General features: G+C 40.6%; 1 protein-coding gene across 3 annotated transcripts in view; it reads left to right on the plus strand.

Annotated features, from left to right (window-relative positions):
* UNC5C (unc-5 netrin receptor C) overlaps nt 1-20952 on the plus strand; it is a 342182-nt gene that overhangs the window by 221516 nt on the left and 99714 nt on the right. For all 3 annotated transcript variants that reach the window (XM_081020743.1, XM_081020744.1, XM_081020742.1), the window contains exon 4: nt 17611-17714. In XM_081020743.1, coding sequence (XP_080876869.1) covers nt 17611-17714 — 104 coding nt within the window. The remainder of the gene's footprint in view (nt 1-17610; nt 17715-20952) is intronic.

Raw genomic sequence — 20952 nt, forward strand, 5'->3', positions numbered from 1 at the left:
AACCGGCAGAGCTTTTCAAATTTGTGGCTCTCCTTCCAGTATTTATTTTCTCGGCTGAATGTACATTACAAAAACCCACAGAATTAGTGAGACTTTTAAGTCCACTGTGAACATTTCTTTCAGCACTGCGGATGAAATTAAAATGAATAGTGTTTTCCAAATTCACAAATCAGAATTGGGTATTTATTTCCCTTGACAGATACTTGAACTTAAGAGTCGTGCTATGTGGATCCATTAATCTGTCAGATTTGAAGTGCAGTGCAAGTAATGGTCTTCAACCCAGAGAAATTGCCTGTAGTCAAACAAACAGTTATTATATCCAAATAAACCTTCTGTCAGGATGTATGCAATCCCAGAGTGGAAGATTAGATATATGCAACCATTTCATTGCACTGTGAATGAAGTCTGAGTAAAGAATGGATGTGGCCTATTTTGCCTTAATCAGAAGAGAATAAGACTGCAAAAAAAACCTGTCTTTGCCCTATTGACACTCATATTAATATTAAATTTTCTCTTCTCCCATCACATCTGTACTGCCCTGCTTCCCCTGACACAATTCAAGGCGAGCAGATCTTAGAAACACAGATATACATCTTATTATACAAATATTTAATTTTCATTAATTTTCAAAGGGAGGACTGTCTTTCAAATGCTGTATTTGCTCTGGGGACTCTCATTTCACTACCATGTGGATGAAATGAGTTTACCCTGACTTACAGTGGAAGTAAGCCACATTACTCAGAGTCAGGTTTTCTTTGCCTTTGGGGAAATGAAACAAAACAGCTTTTGGTGAATGCTCACTAGAAGCTGGCTATCTGTCTGGCATTTAGCCTGACATTTTAGTGAAAAAGAATTTCACTTCTAGTAATGTGAATGAATTCTCCAGGAAAAAAATGTTATTGGGATGTACAGTTTTTCCAAGAGGTACTCTTGCTCTAGAGCCTATCAGAAGAATTCGTAAATGAGAAATTAAGGCGCAGTGAGGTTTTAAAAACTGAAAATAGGCCTTGTTCCTGTGCTCACCTATTTCATACTGACAATCATCCCTGCTTTTCCTGAATCATATTTAGTTTTATTTCCAATTATGCTTCTTGCTTTTGATTAACATTGGTAGAAAATTAAAGATGAATAAGTGGTTGTCCAGTCTTTCTGAATAATTTCTAGTGGTGCCCCAACTGAGAGGAGCACACAGGACTGCTTCAGATGTTCATAGATTCATAGGTTCATAGAATTGTAGAGTAGGAAGGGACCTTAAGGATCATATAGACCAGGGTTTGTCAACCTGGTCCCTACTGCCCACCAGTGAGTGTTTTAGGATTCTAGGTGGGTGGTAGGGGGTTCTACAGCATAAGCTGAATCCTCCTCCCACCAAGCACTGGTGGGCGGTAAGGAAATTTTACCATCAAGAAAGATGCATTAGTGGGTGTTAGGTATAAAAAGGTTGACAACCTGCAATGTGGGAATATGCGGCAGTCCCATACGGGGATCAAACCTGCAACCTTTGTTTTATCATCACCATGCTCTAATCAAATGAACTACCCAGACACATGTTTTATCATGTGTTGGCCGTCTCATCAAGTGATGACTCCCATATGTAAATATTCATCATTGCATACTTATTTCCATAGGATTCACTTTTGTGTGACCTTACACACCACACTTTTCTATGTGTTTACACATTCAGATGTCAGCCACCAAGTGTACAGCAATCAAATGTAGAAAAAAAAAATCAAGTGATGTGCAGGCATGTGTGAACTGACAAATGATACAACTCCTTCAGTATCTTAACTTTCCATTTGCAGTTACAAAAAAGAGAAAAGAATCAAAAATGGAAAAATAGAAAAGGGCAACCCAAATGAATCCTCTAGACCAGGCACGTTCAACAGATAGATCATGATCTACTGGTAGATCACTAGACATCTGTGGTAGATCACTGGTAGATCACTGCCCCACCAGGAAGGTCAACAAGTTTTGCTCTCCTAAAAAAAGCTCACTGCCAGTTTTTAACAGTCTCTTGGGAGTTGGCCACCCCTACTCTAGACACATTGGCAAAGGGAGTTCTACTATTAAATGAGAAATGGGGTGATGCTCTCCAGCTTTACCCCTACATATTTCACCCAGGATGCTTGCCCAGAAAAATTATGTTAGTGGCTCTAGAGTTATATCAAGGGATAGGATCTGCAGGTGGTATTACATAGTCTATGGAGTGCAAAGCTCTGCAGTGTACTACATTTTCCACATTTAAGATCCCAGGGTACTCTAGTTGAAAGGATCACAGGGCTTGGCAGGAGTCTTTGGGGGTTTTTTCTGAGACCCTGAAGAACAGCTGCCAGTCAGATGATTTCTTCATGCAATACATAGTTAGTTTATAGAACTTGCTGCAGCAAGATATGACAGTGGCCACTGGCTTTGGTGGCTTTAAAAGGGATCAAACACATCCATGGAGAATAGTGTATCAATGGCTATCAGCCGGGAGAACTAGAAAGAATCTCCAGATTCAGAATATATATGAATTCCAGTTGCCGTAGGAGAAACAGCAAGGGAGAGCTTTTGTCACCATGTTGTGCTTGTGGGCTGCTGAGAACCATCTGGACAGCAGCTGTTAAGAAACAGAATGCTTGACTAGATATCTTATGTTCTGATCCAGCAAGGTTCTTCTTTTGTTCCTACAAGATTTTGTAGAGCAGGGGATCTGCAAAATGTTTCTGTTAAGTATGCATTCATTCACTGAAAGCCTTTGCACAGGCTATAGTAAGGTTTAGAAGGGCAAGCAATTAAATGACAACTGAGCCCTCGTGTATTCCAGGAAACCCTAACATAAGTATTTAACAAGACATATATATCTGGCATTCTGCTGGGATTATACTTCTAGTAGCAAACAAATATTGCAGCCTTTGGGGACTTTCGTGACAGATGAATGCTAAACTTATCCCTTCCAAGTGCTAGCAGTGAGCCCAAGATCAATTTAGAAATGTTTCATAAGTTTATTCTAAGATGATAAAAATAAAACTACATTAAATTATGAAGTGGATTTCAGTGCCTTGTCAGGGAATGTGTGACAGATTGCTACCATGTTACATTTAATTGGCATTATTGTGATCTAATGTAACAAGGCAAAATTGTTAAAGCCATGTGTATGTAATCACATGTCATTTGCAGTGAGATATACTGATGTCAGCTCTCCCTTGCTAAGCTGAAATTCTCTGAATGCTTCTCATACGTTCGATTTATTGTTTCCATTCAACCAGTCATGCGCTGGTTGGCTTTTACAACAGCAGCACACAACACCATCATGGTTCCTGGTCAGCTGACAATTGCAAGCTAATTGGGACAATACCCTGAACTTTTCATGGTAGAATTATGTTGTCCAGTGTTTATAATTCAATACATATTTATTTGTTTTACAAATAATCTTGCATATAAAATTGTCATTCAGATTGAAGTGACGGTTCTTTCAAGCTACTCTTTTAAGAGAGGAAGAAAAACAAAAACAAACTATGAAATGCAAAATGTGATAGTACCAAGGTGACATTGGGTGTATCGCGCTCTCCTAATTTAGAAGTGAGTTTCAGTTTCTGATATTAAAATTTATGCTTTCAGGCTTCTTTGTGCAGGTGAATTACTGTTCTCAGTTATGTTGGATAATTAGCCAGTGCCAAATCCTTCAGCTTCTGTTGACAGATTTTTTTGTTGTTGTATTATCAAACCCTTGGCCTGAAATGAGAAGTGGCAGAAGTACGTTTACTGAAAATTTAATGAGAGTTCTTTTCACATTTCAATATACAGAACTGTGCTAACAAGTCACACCCAACTTAACTTACAACGGGGACACATAGATAGCGGTCCTGACCACAACAGCACAACCTCCCACTTCTGCTGCTCCACTCCTGGTACGCAGAGCCACACCACCTCCAACTGTTTAAAAGTTACATAGCTATCATAGCTAGGACCCATTGACAGCTTTATTCTTTATGAAGTTGTCTAATCTCTTTTTAAAGCCTTCCAAGTTGACAGCCATCACTATATGCCATGGTAGCGAATGCCATAGGGTTTCTTTTACAGCAGCTGCATGCTGGGTTAACATCATCAAGTTATCCACTGCAACTCCAAGATCATCACCAGTTCAGATCCCATTATACGGTTTCAGACCATTGGTCCATCTAGCTCAGTGTTTGTTAACAATGACTTTCAGTGGCTTTCCAGAGTTTCAGACAAGAATCTTTTCCACCCTACCTGGAGATGCTGGCGGATTGAACCTGGCATGTTTTGCCTAAAAACCATATGCTCTTTTGAGCTTCAGTACTTCCCCTGTAATGGCCAATGAACTGTCCTTCTGTGGTTTGATAATTTGGCTTCCATACTGGCCATGTAAGCTCTCAGCACAAGGATATGAAGTGGGATCCTTCTCAAGCACCATTTGATGATGACAAAAGGCAAGGAGTGATGTGTCTAAGCCACAGTTTCTGCAACTGATGCTCACAGGACACCCTAAGTTTGCTAAGAATCCAGGAGTGACTGAAATAACTGTCTGAAGGAGCATGCTGAAGCTAAAGAGCTCTGGACTCATAAATTGTCTGGATGGTAGATCAGCCATATAGGTGTGGCTTGACATGCTCAGCTATGTCTTGTGCATATATACTACTGCATGGGTACTTATATGAATTTGGGGGACATTATGGTGACTAAAAGTCAATGGGTGGCAAGTGGTTCTGGGGGGGAAATAAAAAGTTTCAATCAATTCTAGCTCTAAACCTCTTGCTGCTCTAATAAACCAAAATCTCTCAAGTCACATCTGGTTTAGCAGCACTTTTTATACTTCGTTGTCTTTCAGTTTCATCTATGACTACAAAGCTAGTACTCTAGCTTAGATTGATTAAATTTCAGCCAACACCAGTTGTAGGCAGTCACTCTTTGTGCTGTTTCAGCCTTTGCTTTAAAACTGCTATGCCGCAGATGCTTAAAAGCCCATGAGCATTTTTTTTAAATGTTTTATTTGAACCCAGGTTGATAATTAGTAGATTTGCTAATGAGCTGAATTTGGTGGCTACTTGTTAGCAGTGGCATCCCAAAATTAAATGTGCTCTGGACTGAAGAATAAAACAAGCAAAATGCATTTGCTAAACAGCATAATGGGCAAACATCTTCACTATTTGAAACATATCCATGGTTCGGGGATTTACAGTCTGATTCTATTCACATTGATCTACTAAACTCAGAATGCACATGTAGCAGTCTCTCTCTTGGCCTCTCTCTCTCTCTCTCTCTGCTAGAAATATCTAGTTGAATAACAAGAAAAATTGTCTTTACCCCTCCCCAAGTCAAATGCAATGTCAAGAAAAGTGCCCATAGTCAGATTAGTGGCCCTGCAAATCCTTGTTTCGCTGTTACTCTGTATGCCTCCACTCTCTACTTTTCTGTGCACCTGGGTGGAATTCAGTCTTGTGCTATTACAAATATTTCATGTGTGCAAGCATTTCAGCTTGTAATATGGAATAATTCCCTCTCTGCTCCCCCTGTGCGCTGTTCTAGGGGTTCTCCCAGCTTTCCGCCAAGCCAGTTTCAAGGGGTGTTTGGGAAGGAGAGGGGGAAAGCCCCATTCCACAAGCAGACGTCCTTGAGCAGGGCTTCCACTGAAGTGGCTCATTAGCCAAATCCTGCCCTAGATCCCTGTATTCCTGTTCTATGGGTCCATGAGCTTTGCAAGAAGGTGGGCTCTCTAAATGCTGCCCAGAGAGCACTAAAGACAGGGGTCAGCAAACTTTTTCAGCAGAGGGCCAGTCCACTGTCCCTCAGACCTTGTGAGGGGCCGGACTATATTTTGGGGAAAAAAGTGAACGAATTAATATGCCCCACAAATAACCCAGAGGTGCATTTTAAATAAAAGGACACATTCTACGCATGTAAAAACACACTGATTCCCAGACCGTCCGCAGGCCAGATTGAGAAGGTGATTGGACTGCATCTGGCCCCCAGGCCTTAGTTTGCCTACCCATGCCTAAAGAGCTCTGGGTAGTTTTGTTGCTGTTAAAGCAAAGCAGCAGATGGTTTCTTTAAAAAGTTGAACTCTTTATTTATCTTTTAAAAACAAAAACAAAAAAAACTTCCATTGCTTTGATTGGAAGAAAAAATATTCTGCAGAGGGCATGAAGGACTACTGCATTTTATAATGCCTGTTAGAGGGTGCTTCATTCAAACACAAAGCTAAGCTGGCCGGGGTAAAAGCTGCTAAAGTTTAAAAATATGTACCGGCAAGAATACACACCACTCTGCCTGAGACCCTTCTTTAGAGGGAACATCTCCCTAAGGGTTTACTCCTGCTCTCTGACATTTTTGTGGAGGCTGCCCTTTACCTTTCAGCAGACACATTTGGCTGTTGGCCTTTTCTAAATGTTGGGATTTTGTTGTCTCAAATTTTTGAAAATTGCATATCTTTTTTACTTGAATTTTGTATTTGTGTATGGCCCTTTGGTATTATTATTATTATTATTATTATTATTATTATACCCTGCCCATCTGGCTGGGTTTCCCCAGCCACTCTGGGCAGATTACAGAATATAAGGGGACTTTGGGAGTCCCCTTAAGGGGCTTTTTGGCTGAAGGCAGCATAGAAATGAATTCCAACAATGCATTTATACACATCAGTGTATGTTGCAGATGAAGCCAAAGCCCAGCTATGCATTCCCCCACCCCCACCCCTAGGTTGTGGCCTGAATACCATGTGCCACAGAAATAAATATATTAATAATAATTGAAGAAACTGTGAGTGGGGAGAGAAGCTTTACACACATAATTGGGTTGTGTACACACAGGTTTCTCCTATGAGTCAGGTCAGGAATATTATCCTCATATGTCTAATGCCTTGTTTTGACCAGACCAGACCATGTACCGTATTTTTCTGTGTATTAGACGCCCCCATGTATAAGACGCCCCCTATTTTTGGAGACTCCAAATTAAGAAAACACCCCTCAGCACTACCCGTGTATAAAACGAACCCCAATTTTAAACCTAATTTTTTGGTTTAAAAAAACCTAGTCTTATACATGAAAAAATACGGTAATCTGCAATCCAGAGGAAAGCTACTAATGTAAATGGAACCGTAGACTGCAGTCAGTATAGTGTGAATGCAGAAAGTAGTGGGAGGAAGAAACATAATACTTTTATTCTACATCTCACTTGCCTAGGGATTTTTTCATTTTTAATAAGTACTATTATGAAGAGTGTTATATTTGGCAGGAGGAAAGATAAACATAAAATTCTCAGTTTGCCTCTACTTTCCTTTAATGGCTACTTCTGGCGATTTCCGGACAAGCCAAACTGTACTACCATGACAGAATTAGTGCTTTTTAGTAATAAATAGTGATGTTTAGGTAGTCGTTTCATAGCATGAAATTCAGGGTGGTGCCAGCTGCTATAAACAGAATCACCATTTGTGGGTCGCCCCACACATGGCATCAGTATATTCCTCCCAAAATTGTTTTCTGGAGATGTGATGAGTATACAGTTAGGGAAGGAGCCAGTGAGTAACCCATACAGAGAATCAGACTTTATGCTAATGTTCATCATAAGCTAACTTCAATAGTCTATTTTTAGGGGGAGGGGAATATAGAGATATTGACTTGCCTCCAACTGTGACATTATTTTTCTTTTTTAAATTAAAAGAACTCTCTTCTTGGCAGCTTGCTGTCTCCCATGGTAAACATTTTGTGCTGGGTTGGGTTGGGTTGGGTTGAGTTCACTATTTCATGGATAATAATAATGGACCCAGCTGTGTAAAAATATAAACTAACTCTAAGATTATTTGGGGAGGGGGAGAATTCTGCTGGAGAGTTACACAACTTCAAATTAAAGTCTCCCACACATCTCTTGCTGGATCTGTTTGTCCTCAGAAACCCAGCGATTTAATTTCCACATCGCCTAACTGCGTGATAGTGAAAGAGGAAGCTTATTTCAGGAAGCTGAATATCGGCTAATGATGACCTAGTTTACTCCCTTACTATTCTAAGCAGCACCTGGTCAGGTTGTGTTGAAAGGGTGCTAGCAACATCTTCAAATACTGAGACTTGAAACAGATATTTTACAGTGACCGTTGCTTTAAAAAGGAAAAGAAGGAAGGGGTGTGTCAGAACCACTTTCACAAAATGAATAACAGTAATTCTAAATTAATTCATGTCAAAAGAGCAATCCAGTCTACTTCTGGGACATCATTAGGACTGCAAAGTCCATTGTCATTGTCAGTGTATTTGCATATTGCATTTTCTGCTAGTAAATCTGTGCTCAAAGCAGTTTTCAGAAAAAATAAATAAATTTAAATACAGTACTGTAATACAATAACAATACATATACATAATAATACATGCAATATCACTGCAACACTTATTATTAGTAAACAAATAACAGTTCATTTTAACATATATAAACATTGAACTAAGCATAGAGCATACTAATAGGTCAAGTCAAAATACATTCCACCATTTCTTCCAGAGAAGTTCAGGGTGGGGTAATGATCCTTTGAGCTGTCGGACTAATGATCCTTAACTTATGCAGTTCAAGGCCCTACCTTCTTCCATCATCCTAGTCCATGACACTTTTCCTACTGAGTTGCATATCTTTTGCTTTGCAGTTCATTGTGCATTCCTTCCAACCTGCCTTTCCTTTACTCAAATCCCGACCTTCTCCCCACCCCCCAAAAGCTTGTAAAAAAAGCACACTGCAAACCTCTATCAAATGTATGGGCTTGAAAATGAGCTACAAGGTTTTAGAATTCTGTCCATTCTTTTGGACAATCTAGAAAATTAACTAAATATATCTTTATAGTGTATATTGAAATCAAATCAAGAGTAGCTAAAAAATGCCTTTTGAACTAAGAAATCAATATTATCGTACTTTTCCGTGTATAAGACTAGGTTTTTTATTTTAAAATAAGGTTAAAAATCTGGGGGTGTCTTATACATGGGAGAGTCTTATACACGGAAAAATATGGTACTTAAAGTATTTGTTGTTACTGGACTCAATTTAAAGACATCTTTTTTTCAGCAGATTTATTCTAACCTCCCCTTTTCCCAGAAGTTTATTTTAGTAAAAGGAAGTTTAAGGAGTAGCTTGCATTCATGGATAAGAAGGGTGTGACAATATAAAGTGGGAAAGCTTTTCTGATTGATTAGTCTTCCTTTCAGGAAAAAAATAACTTTCCCCCCAAAAGAATTAGTAATTACATGTTCAATATTGACACTCAACATTCAGCTGACACTATTCTGCAGTCCAGTGCTAATATGTTATCTTTTCTAAAGTTGATTTTTCATATCCCTGTCTTTATAATGCAGACCATGTTGTGAGGACAAAGATTGATGGGCACCAGAAGATTATATTGCAGCATATTAAAAGAATAAGGCAAAGTCAATGAGATAAACTAATAATGAAGGGTAAAGAACAATAAACTTACTAAATTTCCATAGTGCCTAAATGACTACAGTCGACGGTGCCTGCCTGGTGTTGCTGCTGCCACACTAAACATTTCATTCCTTACAAATGTGAAAGGAGTATTATGTGGCACCTGTAACAGACCCAGTTCAGCAGATCAAATCCGCTAAGTGGGCATATATGATGTAAAGTCATATCACAAGTAAACTGATCCCAAGCTGTTAAGGGCTCTATACAGTGGTACCTCTGGTTAAGAACTTAATGCGTTCCAGAGGTCTGTTCTTAACCTGAAACTGTTCTTAACCTGAAGCTCCACTTTAGCTAATGGGGCCTCCCACTGCTGCCGTGCCACTGCCGCGTGATTTCTGTTCTCAACCTGAAGCAAAGTTCTTAACCCGAGGTACTATTTCTGGGTTAGTGGAGTCTGTAACCTGAAACGTCTGTAACCCGAGGTACCACTGTATACTAATTGTAATAGTACTAATTGTTAACTTGATCCAGTAGCAAATTGACAACCAGTACAGGGCTCTAAGCAGAGGTGTTACATGCTGATGGGGTTTCACTCCTGCATGCAATCGTGCTGCAGCATTCTGTACTAACTGCAGCTTCCAGATCAAGCTCAAGGGATGCCCCACAAAGAGCAGTAATCCAATCTTGAAGTATCTCGACTGTCTCTTTCACAATACCTATTGATGTAAGGATAGTGGATAAATTGGGTTCTGAGTGGAGAAGCATGACAGAACAACTAACATGTTACAGAATATACCGTATTTTTTGCACCATAACACTGACTTTTTTCCTCCTAGAAAGTAAGGGGAAATGTCTGTGCGTGTTATGGAGCAAATGCCTGCGGGTGGCGGGGGGGATCTGCTGCAGTTGTGAGCAGAGGATCCATAATTCCCCTTCCTTCCCTCCTCCATGGTTACAAAGCATGGATCCACATGGATCCTCAGGATTTTTGCATTGGGCTACTCCAAACTCACTGTCAGATCACATGTCTGTGGCCACAGCATGAACCACAAAAATCATATATCCACTATTTCGTTTAGAATATTTTTTTTCTTGTTTTCCTCCTCTAAAAACTATGTGCGTGTTATGGTCTGGTGCGTGTTATAGAGCGAAAAATACGGTACTGTCCCCCAAAAACACACACACACACAAAAACCCCCACAACTGTTCTGGGTGCAATCTTAGTTATCACAGTGTTGGATTCTTTAGGATTTTTTTCTTCATTCTAAATTTGGTGTATGTGAATTCTTTTGATCAATAATGCAAGTAGACATTTGTGTTTAATAACTATCAAACATCTGTGTATGGTATTGTCTCAGTCAATATGCCTACGGCTAAAGAAAGCAGAGCAAAGTTATCAGTTCAATCAACTGACACAATGAGAGCAGAAAATTCTTCTAAAGAAAATGTTATTAAGGGGTTGTTAGAAAACTGGAAACGATTCCTGATCCCATAAGCTACAGACACAACAATAATCCCTACCTCAAAGATTTCAGACTGGGATACCAAGTTAGTATTTGATGGTTGATTGTCTCCTGCTAGACTCCATTTTAAGTAGCCTTTCTCAGCTGAGATGAATTCAAACTTATTTGGCGATCACTCGTAGCCAAGTAACATTGTCTTCCATAAACACGGTTTTAACAATGAGTCCATATGTGACTGTGATATTTATAAATACATAACCTTTTACTAAAAGAGGAAGAAGAGGAAGGAAGGAAGGAAGGAAGGAAGGAAGGAAGGAAGGAAGGAAGGAAGGAATTGAGAGAGAGAAAGGTTATCTGAGAATTTGTGGTCCAACAACTGGGCAGGCAGCTGAAAAAGCTTATGTGCTATCCATCATTTGGCAGGGATCACCTGTGTATGCTGTTCAGCACTTTAAAAGATGAAGGGATATACCCAGTCATAGACATAACTGGAAATGACTAATTGTTCAAAACACCCATGTATTGAACTGCATTTTAAGTTAACCATGCATTTTAATTAACATGGTGCCTCTGCATATGAAACCAGACGTTTCTTAGCATGCAGGAAATGGTTTTCTGCCAGTTGCCATTCCGCTCTTGAATAATAGCAAGGTGGATGATTCTCACTGCTTGTGCAAATTCAGTACAGTAATATTCTTTCCCATCACTGCCCCTTCCTAACAATACTGACTTTGACTTCAGTAGGACTATGTACAATTTTGGATTTCTGATAAGTATAGCAGCTAGTAGTGGTGGCTGCTTGTATGTCATCAAAAAATCTGCCCAGAAGATAGGATTAAAGGCAATCCATTATAAATAAAGTCATTGTCGTCATCCCCATGCCAAAAAAACAACCCTACTGGAATCTTGACTTCCATTATGCATGTGCTTAAAAGAATGTGAATAAATTCATACTATAAGCTTCTTGGGTCTTTAAAGTTATTTTCTTGAAATCAAGTGTAGAAAATGGAGCTTAAACACCATCAGTTTGCTTTAAATCAAAGTTTCAGTCAAAGAAAAATGCATATAAAAGCCCTTCTTGTTTTCTGTAGACTCCTGCTATGTTTGTTTTAGAGGGAAAGTCCTAGGTAGAATTACTGAAAAGGGCATGTGAGAGGAATAAGGAGTCTTTAAGGTCTACCAAGGGCAAAAATCCATCTTTCTCTGACAGTAATGCACCATTCTTCAGTATGTTCCTGGTTTACATTTAATTCCTAGCTGACAAGTGTCCGTTTTTCATGCCTATTCATTAGTCACCCTTGCATTAGCACTGCCTTGAAGGCATCTCACCTGCCTCTTATCACATTTCGCGCAAAATGATAAAAGATATCCTTTAAGTTTTACCCACAACCCCCTTCCATCACAGTGAAGTCCAGCCAAAAAAATAAAATAATACAGGAGGAGATTAAGTGGCAATTTTGCACAAAGGGGAATTCCTTGTGGACTATGAATTTAAAGAGGAAATGATGTGGGGAAGTAAAGTGTGAGTAAAAATCACATAGAGGTGGAATACTTTCAGAAAGTTAAATATTGAATCCACACAGTGTTTCAGATTTCAGAAAATTATAAGGAAGCAAGGAACCTTAAGAGGAGGAGGAGAGGTCAGTACTCAGTAACATATATAATAATTTGCTGTCCTCCAGATGTTGTCAGACTGCAACTGGGGCTCATGGGAGTTGTAGTCCCATGACATCCAAAGGGCACCAGGTTGAGTAACATTGCACTACATGCTTTCCTTTCTAAACCCTCCGAGTTGGTCCCTGGTATTTTACAATGTGATTGATCTCCATTAATTGGGCTAAAATGAAGCCCTCCCAAAAACAGGGGGAATCCCAGCCAGTCTGGGTTAAACTGTCCTGGGTTAGGCAACTCTTAACTTTAAATATTTCTCTAGAGCTTCAAAATCATTGTAACACTAGGGCCTTCTTCTACATTTTGACTTATCTGTTGATTCAAATGCAGTACCATATTTTTCACTCTATAAGATGCAAAAGACCACAAGACGCACCTAGTTTTTGGAGGAGGAAAACAAGAAAAAAAATATTCTGAATCTCAGAAGCCAGAACAGCAAGAGGGATTGCTGCGCAGTGAAAGCAGCAATCCCTCTTGCTGGTCTGGCTTCTGGGATAGCTGCGCAGCCTGCATTCGCTCCATAAGACACACACACATTTCCCCTTACTTTTTAGGAAGGAAAAAGTGAGTGTTATAGAGCAAAAAATATGGTATTTCTGTAAATTCTGAATGTTTGTCATATCAGGTAAGTTGTTTCCATGAGAATAATTTACATCTCCAAGAAGAATATAGGTTGGTGAAATATGATTGAGATGGATATTAAGTTCCTGACTTGACTCTCTCTTTTTTTAGTATTTTAAAGGAAACTTTAATTTTTGTAACTTTCTTTATTTGACTAGCTTTGAAAAGAGAGCAAAATCTTGCTGCTGTTTGAGGGATTTCAGTCACAGAGAATGGCATTCACAGAAACTCACTGTGAAATTGCCACCTGCAGCTCTGCACTCTTAGAAGCGCAGCCGCTTTTAGCGTACAGATGCTTGCTGTGCATCCAGCGCTGAGAAGGGACTTTGCTTTTTCTCGTTCAGCTGTAATCTGAATGTAGCAAGCCACATAGGAAGCTGTACAGCAAGAGAGTCAACAGGCTTCTGAGGAATGTATAAAATAAATAAATGAGATCTGAAGGGATAGTGCTTGTCACTCATTTCATCCGGGGGACACACACTCAAAAGCCTTGTGAGGACACAAAGGGGCTAAGTGAGAGAATAATGGTGTGTTTTGAGCACTTGGAAAAACATGACAGTGTTGCAGCCTTTAGGGAAGACTTGAACTCAAGAAATGAGAAACCCATGAGACATTTGTAGTTGCGCATAAACTAGTTATGTTTAGGGTTGCCATGTTCCTAAAAGGGAAAATCCAGGCAAAATTGTTGAGTTTTTTTGGAACATCTCCCAAAGAAAGTTTTTGGGCTTTGGAGGGAATTTCTAAAGCTGCTTAAAAAAAAATCACCCTACTTGCCATATGTTTGGGTTTCCCCGGACATTTCGCTGATTTAGAAGAAATCCACCGGTTTTTGGCACAATTCCCAGATTTATCCAGGAAAACCTGGACATATGGCAGGTCTAGCAATGTCTGATTTACCTGTGCTTTCCCACATCTTTTGTATTTCCCAAAGGAACTGGTTGGCATTTCCTCTTTTCTTTTCTTTTCTTTTCTTTACATCCTTGTAGTTGCTGTGTGGAAAACAGACGGCATCACTAACCTGCATCTGTCTGGATTAGAAATATAGTAGTGGAAACATAGCTCTAAGTACACAAAAGGAAGTATCCAACAGAATGTAAGAGCCCTGCTGCCTTGTAAACACACAATTATATCCTTCTTGAAAAGGGGGGGAGTGTTCTTTACTTTGATAGTCTCTAATGGCTGTTTTAAGGGCATTAGAGTCTATTATGTCAGGGTCTGTAGTTAAGAGTACTTTTAGTTTGTAGATCATTGACCCAGTGAAGCATAATGGTGCCTTTTCAAGTGTTAGTGCATATCAGGTCACTATGATGGACATAAAGAGGAAATGGGAGTGGAGAGTTTGGAATCATTAAATTCTCCTGAAGGGCTGGTAGGAAAGGGGCTTCATCTGTGCTGCCTTTTCCCATTATAATGAACAGGATTTAGCTTGCTGGGAAACAGCAAAAACAAATTATCAGTGTTACGAGTTAATGAAGCTGCCTGCAGAATTGTGCTTTCATAAACAAAACGTGTTATGAGCAGAGAGGATCATGATTTAAAAGGTTGGTGCATTAACATCAGGCCTAAATTAATGCTTTGTTGGGTACATGGGGAAAAGTAAAACCAAACTCCAGGGAACATGCTTGGATTATTATCTGTTTCTAGCACACCACCGCTTCTCTCACTGCAGTAACCTGTAATGGTTGCAGTTTATTATCTGTCCATGATCTGTTGCTGTAGCTGTGTGCTGCTGCAGCCAATACTGCATTTTTCCTTCTTGCCACCTCATGTTTAATATGACAGTCAGGTATAATAATAGTTGCATCTATAAAAATTCAGATTATATGGAGGTAGTACAGGGCTGGCAGCAATAGTGGCCTGTGAGGTGGTGCAGATGGGACTTGGTTGCTCTCCTGGCTTCCCAACACAGCGGGCTGCTGGTGCTTACCCAACAGAGAGTAGGTGTGGGCAGATGAGTTGTCAAGCGGACACCTACTTCATCGAATCATATAATTGAAGAGTTGGAAGGATCATCTAGTCCAACACTCTGTTGTGCAGGAAGCTTTTGCCGAACATGGGACTCAAGAGTCTCATGCTCTACTGACTGAGCTATCCTGAGTATTCAGTGATCAATTTGGAAACATGAATGCACCACCTGGATATGAACCCACGCCCTTTTGGATGCTAAAATGGGTGCCCTCTTGGCAGAAACACAGGGGATGGGCAAAGGCATTCCCTGTAACAGTTCCCAAAATGTGGAACTCTCTCCCATAAAGGTGTGTCAGGCACCCTCATTATGGTTTCTGTAATTTGCTGAAAATACACCCTGGTCTTTGTCAGATTCAGGTAGGTAGCCATGTTGGTCTGACGCAGTCAAAATAAATTACAAAATTAAAAAAATGTCCAGTAGTACCTTAGAGACCAACTAAGTTTGTTCTGGGTAAGAAGTGTGCATGCACACAAAAACTTATACCCAGAGCAAACTTTCCTGGTCTTTGTCAGCTATGATTTGGATGAACTATGCCTCTAAAACTTGCTGAGAATCACTGGTGGGCAGAGGGCTGTTGCACAAGCAGGTCCTGCTTGTGGACTTCCCAAAGGCATCCGGTTGGCCACTGTGAGAATAGGATGCTGGACTAGATGGGGCATACAGCTGGCTCATCTACTGTCATGGTGTTGTGTGTAGTTTTTGTGGGACCACCTCTGTTCTTCTTTGGTTTGGTTTGAATTATTTTATTGGTACCTTATGGTGAAGGACAGGTAATAAATCTTTCAAATGGATAAATAATAAAACTCTGGTGATGGGGCCATGTCCTCTGCTGAATCTCTGGGCAGCACACCATCTTAGAGAGCAGAAGGCATGTCATGTGGCACACAAAGTGATGCCCTCCTCAAACAAATGTTGCAGAATAACAGTGGTGGCAGCATGTTTCACATGAGCAGATGAAAAATGTGAACATGCCTAGTACCTGCTGGAGTGCTTGACCTGGGTTGCCTGCCTGTGGGTCTGCTCACTCAGTGAACCACCTTTTCCAACAGTGCTGTCTTGTGACGTGTTGGGACAATATGTGTTTATGAGTCTTGATGCGTCCAGGCCAGCAATAACAAAGCACCAGTGCCTCTGGGACAATGGCTTTGGAGGGCGAGAATAGATGAGGGGACTGTCCCCAGCACCTGCCATCTCAGGCAGCTGCCTCACTCTGCCTAATGGTTGACCCATCCCCAAGACAACAGATCACCCCTACACTGTTTTTTAATACAAGCAATGTCCCTTTGAACCCAGCAGAAAAGTGACTACAGAGCTCAGTGATTCTACTTCCCACTTGTGTTTTAAAAGTCCCATAATTTAGCAGACTAGAATAGATCAGATTGTTTATTGTCAAATATGGAAATCAATCTAACATCTACATATAAATGATGGTCAACCTTAGGTAAATGGACCAAGTAGCAAGTAAAGTACCAAACTCAACAACTAGGAATATTACTGCTATCTGTTGCAAGGTGATAATTGTATTAGGGTACTTGAAGATAGGGTAATGAGCAGGTGCTGAACGTCCGAAGGACTTTCTGGAATCTTTTCTCTCACACACTAATACAATGCACTCTTGAACTTGATACTTTGTGATTTAGATGTTTCTATAATATGTAATTTTATTTCCCCTAGAAAACATTTCTGTTATAGAGAACCTAAACAGATTTTGCACTGCTTCAGCATTCCTGAGGGTTGCCAGTGGGATCAGTTGAAAGAAGTAATCTAATGGCTAGGAGTCCTTAGGTCATCTGTTTGCTAACTGTGATGTGTGCCCATCAACCTGCACTCAGTGCATTATGGATTAATGCCAACAAAGCAAGATGGCATTGGGCCATGTCGGCAGATGATCGAGGAAGTACTATCAGTGACTTCATAATCGGCTAAGAAATCATTTCCAATTTGATTCCCAAAACAAATCAGAGAACAAGCACTCAAATCTTCAGCTGCCCTGGAAAATAATGAATAGTATCTGTCATGGGCAAGATTACCACAGACTTCATGTTATCTGCATCTATATAAAAACTGAGAGTCTGCCACACTCTGCTGTTGCCAAAAAACTGCACCTACGACCAGACAATGAAAATATTCACTTCTAAACAATGGCTTAATTTTAAAATAACAGGTGATGTCAGGAAGCAGTTATAGCCGTCAACCTGAGATGGTTCCTCAGTCCCCCATGGCCTTACCATCTACTTTCTCCCACATACATGGTAACTGCCATTCATTCCTGCAGAGGAAAATAAAACACTTGCACACAGCAGTGAGGGCAAAACATGTCTTCCATCATTGGCATTGTATAGTCCAGCTCTCAATAACCAAATATCACAAGAGGGTGCAGTGGTGACAAAATAGGAGACCTCTTTCCACGTACACACTGCAGCCGTCATTACGATGCACTTTCCAAAGCTAGAATAAACACTACAGTGAAATACTTTTGGTCTTCTTTTTTCACCCTAGATCTGCGGAAGACTTTTGAGCAGGAGCCACTTGGGAAGGAAGTATCTTTGGAACAGGAAGTCCTTCTCCAGTGTCGGCCACCTGAAGGAATCCCAGTTGCTGAGGTGAGTGGCAACAGCTTTTCATACGGGAGGGGAGTAAAGGGAGGGGGAACTGACACAGTTATCCTAACTGAGGCCTAATCTGTGGCTAATGGTGCAGTGAATTAGGCGATGGCATGATAAATGGGAGGTAATGGAGATCTAACTGCCTGCTGCTGGTAGAATAGATTGATTGGGAACTGATTAATGACTTCAGAGTCAATTAGAATGCCCCACTAGGCAGAGCTACAGGCAGTTTAGTTTCATTCTTCTGCTCCCTTTTCAAGAAACAAGAACACAGCAAAATTCTATCTGTTATCTCTAAGACAAACACTGGGAAGAATTTATGAATGCATCACTGTTATCTCCCACCCAGCCATCCCTATCCTTTTCAACATGCTACTATTGTGACAACGGGCTTTCACATACATTATTAAAAACTTTTTTTTATAAATGCTGTATTTTGTTTTACTGCTACACTCGTGCATATGGCAAGTCATTCAAGCTGCATGACTATAAGAATTCACATGCTGTGATCTGATAGGAAGCTAGAAGAAAGGAAGACCATAATCCATCTTTTAATGTTCCATGTCTGTTTTACTTAATAGCAATTAAAAACTCATGGGTGGGTATTCTTTTATCTTCCTTGTGGAAGTGACCCTACCGAGAAGAGGAAAAAAGAGTCAGCTTTCAGCATGGGGACACCATCTGTGAAGAATAACCCCCTAAGTCTGGTAGTTGTGCTGATTATGGAAATGTACTGTTCCTTCTAGTTGCTGATAGTTTAAAATAAGCATTCTCCTCCTCTTCTAAGTACATAATGAGTTCCTATTTAAACTCATAATACATGCTGCACAGGCCACTTCTATTATTGTTGTGTTCCACTGGATCACCAAGCAGCTGCCATCTCTCTGGGAGAGTTTATTATGTTTAATTCACCTATTTCAGAATGTGGCCCTTATTTTTCCCATCTGCCAAATTAGAAGTCTTGCCAACTTGCTAAAAGACAAGTAAGGATTGTTTAGTATAAAGCTGCTTGGCGTGTGCTTTGATGGTTGATTTCTTGTGAGGCTCTACATGCTACCTGAGCCTTACTCTGAAACTACACATCACAGTTCCAGCAAAACTGTGGGCAAGCAACTGAATAAAATAATATATGATTAATTCTGTTTTACTCCCATATTTTCTTTCTTTGCTTTCTTATTTCCTGGGGCAGGAGAAGGAGGAGGAATAATAATTCAGTGGAAGGATGAGCTGACTTCTAATAAGCCAGCTTTGCAGCGGCCATGGTGTACTAATCAGCTGATATTCCTTTGCCTCTGAACATCCCACCAACCAGCTGTTGCAGACAACAGAATCTGCAACAGGGCATGTCATATTGCAGATGCATGGTGGTACTTAGGGACTTCATTACCTTTGCAAGGAGCTGAGATTACTCATGACTGGTAGATTGTCTGCGTGCAGTATTACATGCATAACACAGATCTGTACCTCCCAATATCTTAATAGCTAGGAGTAGAAAGTCTGATTGCGTGCCAGAGATAGAGGGAAAAACAGCATGATGAGTAGACAGGAAGCTTTCATTTTTGTTGTGCATAGCCTGCCAAGAAATATTATCATCTTTTTCCAGAAAAAGAGGAAAAAATAGTGCCATAAATTGTTTTTGTTTTTTTAATTATTTAAAAGATTGGAAAAGAAAGATGACAGTCCAAATATAGAAAGTACCAAACATTTTTTACAAATGTTATAAGCTTCTAAGCACACCAGCTGACTGTGTGGGAAGCATTTTGATTTAACAACATACGAAATGGGTAGCAGTATTTCTTACTTTTTGTTTTCTCTTGACGGAGATGATGAGAAGAACCTGTGGCCCTCCAGTTGTTGCTGGACTACAACTTCCATAATCCCTGGCCATTGAAATGATGGCCAGGAGTTGAAGTCTAACATGTAGAAGGCCAGAAATTCCCCATGCCTGCTGTAGACCTAATCACATTTCTGTATAGAAGAAGAAGAAGAGGAGGAGGAAGAAGAAGAGTGTGGATTTGATATCCCGCCTTTCACTCCCCTTAAGGAGTCTCAAAGCGACTACCAATCTCCTTTCCCTTCCTCCCTCACAGCAAACACTCTGTGAGGTGAGTGGGGATGAGAGACTTCAGAGAAGTGTGACTAGCCCAAGGTCACCCAGCAGCTGCATGTGGAGGAGCGGGGACAAGAACCCAGTTCACCAGATTACAAGTCTACCACTCTTAACCACTATACCACACTGGCTGTCTATAATATGTAAGGTCACAATTTTTCAAGCAATAAGACCCTTCTTTGATTTGCCCCTTCCCAAACACACTTTTAAAAAAGGTAATTTATTCATTGACATAGTCTGTCAAATTTTCATAGCTATTCCACTCCTGAGGATAGAGAGAGAAAATTTCCTCATAAGAAGTATTGAGGATATGTGCAGCAAATGACTAACCTAGTTTATTTATTAATTTATTAAATTTATATACTGCCCTTTATCACAAAGGTTCACAGGGTGGCTCACATAATAAAATACAAGATAAAAACACAAGTACAGTGGTACCTTGGGTTACAGACGCTTCAGGTTACAGACTCCACTAACCCAGAAATAGTACCGCAGGTTAAGAACTTTCCTTCAGGATGAGAACAGAAATCGCACAGCAGTAGGGAGGCACCATTAGCTAAAGTAGTACCTCAGGTTAAGAACAGTTTCAGGTTAAGAACAGACCTCCAGACTTCCGGGTTGGCGCCATCGCCGAATGGCGGACTCCCTCCGAGCTCCGGAGGGAGCCTGCTCGGCAGGGGCTGGGTCCTACCGCACCGGCGATGCGGGGACCCTTAAAAACCACGGCCACGGAGGCCGTGGACATGGAGACTCGGCTGGCACCGCTAGCGCCCTCCCGACTCGTGAAGGAGCCTTTTTAAAGGCTACGGATCGGGTGCCGGGGAGAAGCGTGGTGCTTTGAGTCCTCTGCTATCCCTGCCGAGCGAAGCCGCATGCCATCCGGCGGAGAGCGCTGACTTCTTCCATTGAAAATTCGGACTTCTTAACAACAACCCGTGAGTAATTTGGAAACCGGGTTCAAAAGGAGAAAAAAAAGAATTTTTTTTTTTTCCGGTTTGGACACGAGCGGGGGGGGGATCCAAAAAGGAAGTCAGTCCCCCTCCCTACTGTAAACCTTCCAAAACAAGGATGGGGAAACCAAGGTCCAAAAAGATTTGTATTGCTGATAAAAACTAAGAATTCCAC

The sequence above is a fragment of the Podarcis pityusensis genome (genome assembly GCF_964106645.2).
Source record: "Podarcis pityusensis genome assembly, chromosome: 9".
Classification (NCBI taxonomy): Eukaryota; Metazoa; Chordata; class Lepidosauria; order Squamata; family Lacertidae; genus Podarcis; species Podarcis pityusensis.